Source organism: Panicum virgatum, chromosome 6K (assembly GCF_016808335.1).
Source record: "Panicum virgatum strain AP13 chromosome 6K, P.virgatum_v5, whole genome shotgun sequence".
NCBI classification, from domain to species: domain Eukaryota; kingdom Viridiplantae; phylum Streptophyta; class Magnoliopsida; order Poales; family Poaceae; genus Panicum; species Panicum virgatum.
Genome location: NC_053141.1, coordinates 45,226,998 through 45,236,267, shown reverse-complemented (window position 1 = coordinate 45,236,267; position 9,270 = coordinate 45,226,998). Strand labels below are relative to the sequence as shown.

Genomic DNA, 9,270 nt, shown 5'->3' with positions numbered 1-9,270 from the left:
TGCAACTTGTCGACTTTTTTTAATTTTTATATTATTTAATTTTTGATTTTTCAAAAATATATGCCGCAATTTTTTTTTCAAATCTGGCCTCCTGTCGCCAGTTCAACTGGCGGCAAGGACATACCACCGGATGAACCGGGGATAGGGGTACTATAGCGGTGTTATCGCCGGTTCATCGGGCGGAATTTCTTTTGACTTGGGTAGCTCACTTTCAAAAAATCATAACTAATTTATATGAACTCGGATGGATATAAACTTTATACAAAAATTGTAGATCTCGATGCGATCTACAACTTTGTAGTTCAAAATTTTTTCATTTGGATCCATCTTGGTTCTCAAATAATCGACACAAATTTTAGATCTAAAATTTAAATTTTGGTCTCAACACTGGACAGCACACCTTCAAAAAATCATAATTAATTTATATGAACTCGTATGGAGATAAACTTTATATAGAAATATTATAGAAATCAACAAGATCTACAACTTTGTAGTTCAAAATTATTTCATTTGAAGCCATCTTGCTGCTCAAATAATTGTCACAAGTTTCAGATCCAAAATTAAATATTAGATCTGGAGCATTTATCGATTATTTGAGCACCAAGATGGCTCCAAATGAAAAAAGTTTAAACTATAAAGTTGTAGATCTCGTCGAGATATACAATTTTTATTTAATGTTTATCTCCATCCGAGTTCATATATATTAGTTATGATTTTTTAAAAATGAGCTGCCCAGGTAAAAAAATACCGGCGGATGAACCGGCGATAGGGTACTGTAGCGAGATGTCCTTACCGCCAGTTGAACTGGCGACAGGAGGCCAGATCTAAAAAAAATTGCGGCATATATTTTTGAAAAATCAAAAAATAAATAATATAAAAATTAAAAAAACTCCAACTTGTCAGCTGCCGAAGCCCATATCACCGGTTCAGGATATATGTGTTTCTCAAAATTCAGAGGTAGAATAGAACAGACATGCATGTGGATTCATTCATAGGAGGTGAGTACGCATCCATGAGTAGGTTTGAACGTTTCCTTGCATTTTATAAAAGAAAAAATAAATTGACCAACAACGGGCAGAGCCGTATCCGCACTGCCTTGCATTGTTCACTCAACAAAGTCAAAAGGCAAAGGAATGGATGATGGAGTCTCATCACCAAAAGGCAAAGGAATAGAGCGTTACTTAAAATTATTTTTAGGATAGCATTGACGACTATTTTGAATGAAAATGAGTTATTTTATACTATTTTCATAATGGCGGGTAGGTATTTTAAATATATGTTAGGGGCTAAGACTATTTTAATATGATAGAAAGGGATAACTTTTTAGAAATAAAAGAATATGTCTAATTTAAGATTATTTTAATATGACAAAGGGATAACTTTTTCTAGAAATATCAGAATATGAATGCTATATTGTTTTCAATGGTGATTAGATCCTACTAAATTTACGGTCATATGTTTATGACTTTGGTAAGAATTTCTAAGGTTTATACTTTTTTAGCACTTAGGAGTCTCGGACAAAATCATAGCCAGCAACTCGCGACCACCAAACCACAATTATTGGTCCATAATGTCAAAATGCAAACGAATGGCCTCTCAAAATCACCGGTTTGCCGCGGTAAAGTTTCAACCCTGCCAAAATGTCAAAGACAACAATTGCAAACAAATCACACATGATGAAGACAAGCGTAAATCCAGGTGTTAAACCCTCGGGCACTGGATGTCGATTGTGCATAGTCTCGTTATCTTTGTAGACAAATCTAGACGCAAGCTGACAAACCGGCTGAAACGAACATGGCACCATTTATGCTATTTCGAGTGATTTTGGTGATCGAATGACAACACAATCAATGGGACTAATATAATTGTTAAGATGACCATTCTCAGGCTTTTAGGTTCAAGTGATAACAAAGATAAAGAGAATATAGGCGTAGCAAGGCCCGAAGGGCCGCCCCTACGAGGGTAGCTCTTCGGATCAGGAGCACCGGAAGAACCGATGCCTAAGCATCGGTGCATCCGACGCTTGTCGGAAGAACCGACGCTATGATGTTTGGTACAGGAGGGAATCGAAGCCAAGTCAACCTATATGCACCGGTTGAACCGACGGTCCAAGAAAGGGCATCGGTGCATTGGGCGTACTGTGTACCAGAGACGGTGTCAAGTGCTCAGGAGAAGTTTCTTCAGCACCGGTTCAATCGACGGTGCATCGGAGTATTGCGTCGGTGCATTGATGTCAGCAGAAGAGAAGAAGGCTGTGAGTGACCGGTTTAACCGACGGGCAAGCATCGGTTAAACCGGTGGTCACTGTGTCAGCAGTCAGAAGTTCAACGGCTACTTCGTATCTTAGAGTGACCGGATGAACCGACGCTACCCCTGCCAGAGGCATCGGTTCATCCGATGATACGCAGATTTTCTGCTGACCGTTGGAGCAACGGCTACAAGACTTGGTGGTCTATATATACGCCTCACCCCAGCCATTTGAAGTTTGCTGGAGTTGCTGGACATCCCACACACACCCAAGAACATCTCCATGTTAGATACTTTAGGACCATCTAGCAGTAGATCGGAGGGACTACTCACTGGTTCTTGAAGAAGAAACCGTCCATGGTCGATGACGAGCATGATGACGGAGTCCAGAGTGCCGCCGGCGTAGTCATGGATGCGCCGCCGGAGTGGTTCAAGGTGGACGGCATCGTTGCAGTACGGGGCGGTGGCATCCAGCGACGGGGACATCCTCGTTGTGGCGAGGACGTTGGCGTAGATAGGCTTCCCGCCGCAGCAGCGCCCCCTCTCTAGATCGGATTAGGGTATCAAGGTGTGGGAACTGTAGCGAGTGGCGGCGACGAACCTCATTTCCTTAGCCTCTAATCCCCACCTCCACTTTATAGGGCTGCACGACGGGGGCCCACCAGCCTCATCTTGGGCTGGGCGTCCCCGATCAGGACGCGAGTCAAGGTTGGCCCAGTCGTTGGACTGGCCCGGTGGAGATCAATACTAACATTCTCCCCCTTGATCTCACCTTTGTACTTTAAAATTTCTCAATTTGAACTTAACTCTTTACTTTCTCTTTAGTTGCTTTGCTATTGGCCTCATCTCATTGCAGATCAGTACGTAGAGCGTGCCTCATCATGACGGTTATTAGTTACCGTCAGACTTAACAGCCACAATGTACCTTTCTGTATTGAAACAAGACCTTAACCTTTCTTTGGGCCCTTTAGTAATCTAGAAATCGTAGGCCTCCCGTAAAACCCATGTCGACTTGGGCGGTAGGCCTTTGGTAAGCGGATCCGCAAGCACTTGCTTGATACTTTGGTGCTCCATGATTTCATATGATTCTGGATTTTCTTCTTTGCAACACATAACCCATTGTCAATGTATTTGGCATCACACTTGACATGTTGCAATAGGAGTGAAAACATTCGAATGGTATATTGCTGTTGTCTACCATTATCAATTCCGGATAATGATTTCCTTAACCATTTTGCCTGTCCTGTAGCCTCATATAATGCCAAACTTTGGGTACACAACCCATGAATCACAACTATTTTGCTTTGGAGTTTTTGCCACAATAAAACTCCAAGCGCGAGTGTTAGCTACTACTGTGGGCTTCACTAAACATCTCGCCAAAACTTAATTCATTTTACTCACATCCTTTTGAGAGTACATGTTCCTTTCTTACTTAGCATGAGGCTGACAATATTTTGCAAAATTGCAAAACATTCTATAACTCCATTCCAGTGATCTATTGCTGGACTGGACTTCTGCCAAAATGTCCCGGATACTTGCACTATGTCAGGGTAAATTTTTTTGAGCACTAATTTTGCTTCCAACAGCTAAAGCACATGGAACCTTTTTCTTTTGATCGATCATATAACGGTTCCTGGAATTCTGAAAATTCCAAAACTATTACCCTTGACAATAGGACAGGCGTAGGCTTACTCGCATGCATACTATATATCTTTAGAACTTTTTTCTTAATATGCTTTCTGCGATAGTCCTGATACCCCTTTTTCTTTTATTCCAGTGAATTTTCTTTCCTAGAGCGAATGACTCTTTACCGAGATTATTCTTATCAAAACTAGAGGTCAAAATAACCTTCTTTGAATCTTTTCAGGAAAAGGATTTCCCATCTTTTCTTTGTTCTCATAAAACTTTAGATACTACTATTCTATGATCTAATATCATCAAGTGGTATCGCAATATTCTTTTCTTTTCACAACAAAATCATTTGGTTATGTCATGTATATACTTTCTTGTGCAAATCTCCGTCGGGAGATATTGCTCTAACATCCATCTGATGCAATTTAAAAGCAGTATGCCATTAATTGCATTATGATTCTAAAAGAATCCTTTTATGAGACTGAATAAAATGTCTCATTATAATTTATTCTTTTCTTTGCACAAAACTTTTTGCCATAAGTCGTGCTTAGCAACTTTTCATGTTCCCTCCGGAGTCACATTTCAATCTTGTAGACCCATTATAGCCTACTGTCTTGGCTCCATTAGAAACTTATTCCATGTTCCAAAATAAATTTGGAACTTTTAGGTCTCATTATATCTTCCATTGCTTCTCGCCACGTCGATGAATGAGACAACTCAATTTATGACATTCATACAACGTGAAAACATATGTTGAGACAATTTCAGTGCTTGAATCATAGGAGTGAACATACAGTCCCACTTCTTTTCAAGCCTTAGTTCTTGGCATACTTTACTCCCCAGATTATCCCATCTATTGCAAAGATGGAATATCTTCAAACTTTTGTTTGGGTTTGTTCTTTACAAGCCTCAAAGGGTGCAATAAGCACCACCTTTTCTTTCGGGTGTTTTTGTCTATTTTCATGGTTGGGGTATCAACATTATGACCGTTGTACTCTTTTTTCGGTCATATTCACTTTAATAGATCATCCTTGCTTTTAAAATGCATCGCATTTAACTTTGCGGGGAAAATTCTCTCTAAATTTTAATCTTTCTTTACTTTCTAATCTTTCTCCCGCTCGAAATATGGCACAAACTTTGCTGCCATAATTTCGACACTATCTTTATACTTGTGAACGAGAATCCTTTCATTACTAGAACTTTATTCATATGACCAAGTCATACAAAATAATGGGAGTACAATTTCCTCGTTCTTTTACAAGAGCTCCTCAGAGTTCTTGATTTGTTGCACTTTCAAGAACTCATCAAGTTCTTTATTTTGCTATACTTTTGCAAGTCATTCTTGCAATATTGGTTAGCATACAAATTTCTTTTGTCCTTCGATTCTTTTCAAGTCACTATCCAACATGCCACTATAGTAGTGCATGGGAATTGTTGGAATAACTTTAAAAGCTCCCCTAGATTTCTTCACTTTTATGTGATACTCATGTCGCACGTGAGTCATCACAAAAACTTTCCCTGTCATGCAGGATATGAATGGCACAAGTGCCAAAACTTTTCCGACTTGCGGTAATAAACTTTAAATGCATTGGTAACACATGTTTAATTCAACGTTGGTCAAATTGAACATGCATCAAACTCATTTCAACCATTATCTTTACTATTGTTGAAGGACGAAGAAACTTTGATCACAATGACTAAAACATGCATATATACTTTATTTTCTGATTAAATCTTCCCGCTGGTTCCAATTTAATTAGAAAATTTAACGAATTACAATATCAGTAAAACTTTAGTGAGAGAAACCAAAAACTTTTCGGAAACAGTTGCATCTCTTTTTCATATCTCCCAAAAAGTCAGAATGACACATGCTCTTTTCTTTCTTAATCTCAATAAGGCAACTGAGCAGCTCAAAACGTTATCTGTAGCGTTGATCGGAATCAAGTTTTGTCTGTTAATTTCTCTCTACTTGAGAAGAATTGCATGTCTTTATTTAACGTTGGTCAAAATTAAAACATACAACTTTCCTTTACTTTCAATTCTATATCACCGTTGGGCAGAAATAGAACACATGACTAGAACAAAAAATTATAATATTGTCATCATCAACTTTGGTCAGAAAATGACAACATCATAATAAATTTTAAATTTCTTTTCTTTTAAGAGCAAAATAATGCTCGACTTGACACTTTACAATGGCAAAATAATGCCAAAAACAATCTTTGACTTATAACAGCGGAAGCTTTCTTCACCTTAATCTTCTAAGGCAGCTTTTTCCCACAGGAAAAAAAAACTCATCTGAGCTTTTCTTTCTTTATTGCAGCGGAAAACTTTTCTTTCTTTCAGAAGCAATTCTTTGTCTCTCTATTCTTTGAAAAATTTATCACTTCGATGCAAAATTTGTCAGAGATTCAATTTCAAACTTTAAACTCATAATAAAACCATAATATTGTTATCATCAACGTTGGTCAGAAAATAACAATATCATAATTTAACTTTAAACCAATATCTTTCTACTCCTCTATTTAAATTTTCCCGTTGGTTCCAATTTAAATGGAGGATGAAACTTTTACTTTGCAGCGGAAACATAAAAAACATTCTTATTCAGAAGCTATAAAACTGTAAACTTTAATATTCTCTAAAACAAATTATCCCGTTGGTTCAAATTTGTATAGAGATCAAAACTATGCAAAATTAATTTGAAGAAATGCTTCTGAAAAAGAATAAAACAATTCACAAACTTTACTGTTAAAGCGGCCTATCTTCCAATTCGGCCCGCGGCCTGCTTGCGCGCAACACGCTCCCCGCGCCCAGCAGCTCGGCCCGCTCGCGCCCGCGCGGCCCAGCAGCGGGCAATGGCGAGCGCCTGGGGCGTGGGCCGGGAAACCTCCCCCCGACCTAGGCCGTCAATGGGCCGAAAGCCAGCCCGACTTATCCTGCCCGCCAGATCTCATCCGACGGTCACCCGTCATTCTCGCCAGACCAAAAAAACGGCCTCCGGCCGGCTCCCCCGTAACCCTAGCTTTGCTTTCTCCCTGCCCTTTCTCTCGAGCATGGAACGGCGGCGGCCGACCTGTGCGCGTGCCGCCGGCGCCGCCCGCTCAGGCAGCTGCGCATGGCCACGCCATGGCCTCGCGGCCCCGGGCTCTTCTTTCTTTCTCTCCTCCTCTTGATCCAAGCCGGCGGCGGCCCGTGGCTGCCCGTGGTGAAGGACCTGGCGGCGCTGCCGCAGGCCCTCTCGCCTGCGCGGTCCAGTGGCGCAACGTCGCCGCGGTGCGCGAGCTGCAGCGCCGCGCAGAGGTGAGCGCCGGAGCGACGGCCGCCCTTGACTGCCACAGTGGTGGACGGCGCCGCCGCCGTGGGGTCTCTTGCTGGCTCGGTCGAGCGCCGGCGGCGGCGTCACGCCGCCGTGCCGTTCCATCCAACCAGTGGGCCATGGCCAATCCATGGCCCTCTCTTTCTTGCGCAATCGGGCTTGGCTCGGGGCGGAGCCATGGCACCGCTGTGCGCCCTCGCGGGCCCTCTCGCCGGTGCCGCGTGCGATCTAGTCGCGCGCAGTTCCGTCGAGGGGCTCCGCCGGGGTGCTCTTGTGTTAGCCCCGTCGGACTTTGTACAGGCGAGCTTCTTTACTTTTGGATCTTATCTTTGGGATTAGGGTTCTTGCTCTGTTTCTTCCTCAATCCAAGATCGAGTTCTTCTGTTTCCTTTGTAGAGAAGCTCCTTAGTGGAATCCGGGGCCAAGGTGACCGTGATTGTGTTCACGGAAGAGACTTGGTGGCCGAGTAGCAATACTCTTAGTGAGAGCTACAACAACGTGGATGTAGGTGTGCCTTTGTGGCTAACCGAACCACGGGATAAACACCCGCGTCAAGAGTTTGCTATCTCCTATCCCGCTCCTTAAGCTTCCGCATTTCATACTAGCAATGTGTATGCCTTTACTTTCATAGAGTAGTTTCTTGATAGAAAAAGCTATAGGTTGCTAAACTCTTTTGGGGTAGGGGTTTCACACGAGAACAACCATAGTTGCACATCTAGATAGCTTGTTTTAGTTTAATTTTTGTGCAAACTAGTTGGAGCCATAGGTCTAAATTTTTATTAGAACATAATTCCCCTCCTCCCCCTCTTAAGCTAGAGCACCCGATCCTTTCACCGGCAAATAAAGCAGATCCTGGATCTTGAAGTCAATGTCTTAAAAAGTAACCTGCTGTCCACACAACGAGACTATAGCTGCACTATAAGTCAACTTGCAACCCATAATGATCATGTTGCATTAGTGTGTAGATCAACTGCATTATTGCCATGAAGCCACTGGTGAGCCTGAGTTGACAGTGGGCGATGGTGGACTCCTGCTGGTCCTCTGCCCCAGTCAGTAGCACTAACCATCTCAGTACATTAGTACCCTCTTGATGTCACCAACAAGCAAATCAGAACCAAAGAACACCTTCAGAATGGCACAAAATGGATGATATTGAGTCTGAACCTGAACAATTCTCATTCTCTCCACACGTTGGCATCCTCCATTAGATCAGTCCTGCACTCCTGCTGCTCACTCCCGTACTCTGTTGTGTGTTCCTTTCCAACCCCAGCTCAAGCTTCTTGGGTGGGTGTGTGTGGATGAAAGAGATCAGAGCCATGAGGGCGCTGCTGGAGCGGTGCCTGTCGTCCAAGAAGGCCGGCCGGGGCCGGGAGCCGCCGCCGGAGGGCTGCCTGGCGGTGTACGTGGGCGCGGCGAGGGAGCGGTTCGTGGTCCGGGCCGAGTGCGTCAACCACCGCCTGTTCCGGGCGCTGCTGGAGGAGGCCGAGGAGGCGCGCGGGCCCTACTGCTACGCGCCGGACGGGCCGCTGGAGCTGCCCTGCGACGCCGCCGCGTTCGCGCGCGCCGTGGAGGCCATCGAGCGGGACATGGCCGAGGAGAGGACGGCCGTCGGGTGCGGAGGCGCGAGGGCGGGGCACGCGGCGGCGCACCGGACGGTGGCGCCGGCGGCGATCGGCGGAGCCGGCGCCAGGCAGGTGACCGTGGGTTGACTGGAGAGTGACCGGGTGTGTTCACGTCGTCAGGATTTCCTGATGCGATGTTTCAAGTGTTTGCTGTTTGATGGACTGATGATAGTGTGTGTATGCATATTAGTTGTGGTATGTGATCTTGCAACACAAAAGTTAAAAGGCAAATTCTATAGGACAACAATTCGTTCGGCGATGTTATACGGTGCTGAATGTTGGCTTACAAAAAGGCGACATGTCCAGCAACTGAGTGTAGCAGAGATGCGGATGTTGCGGTGGTTTTGCGGGCACACAAGGAGGGATAGAGTCCGGAATGAAGTTATTCGGGATAGGGTCGGGGTGGCACCAATTGAGGAGAAATTTATCCAGCATCGGCTGAGATGGTTTGGA

At 43.9% G+C, this 9,270-nt stretch overlaps 1 protein-coding gene across 1 annotated transcript; it reads left to right on the top strand.

Annotated features, from left to right (window-relative positions):
- The first annotated feature begins 8,196 nt into the window (after positions 1–8,196).
- On the top strand, positions 8,197–9,019 carry LOC120639263 (auxin-responsive protein SAUR71-like). The gene has a single exon (XM_039915236.1). The coding sequence runs from the start codon at positions 8,494–8,496 to the stop codon at positions 8,902–8,904; it is 411 nt and encodes a 136-aa protein (XP_039771170.1). The 5' UTR covers positions 8,197–8,493; the 3' UTR covers positions 8,905–9,019.
- The last annotated feature ends 251 nt before the right edge of the window (positions 9,020–9,270 follow it).

Coding starts and splice junctions, on each gene's coding strand:
- LOC120639263 (XM_039915236.1), top strand. CDS start 8,494: ATGAAAGAGATCAGAGCCATGAGGGCGCTGCTGGAGCGGTGCCTGTCG.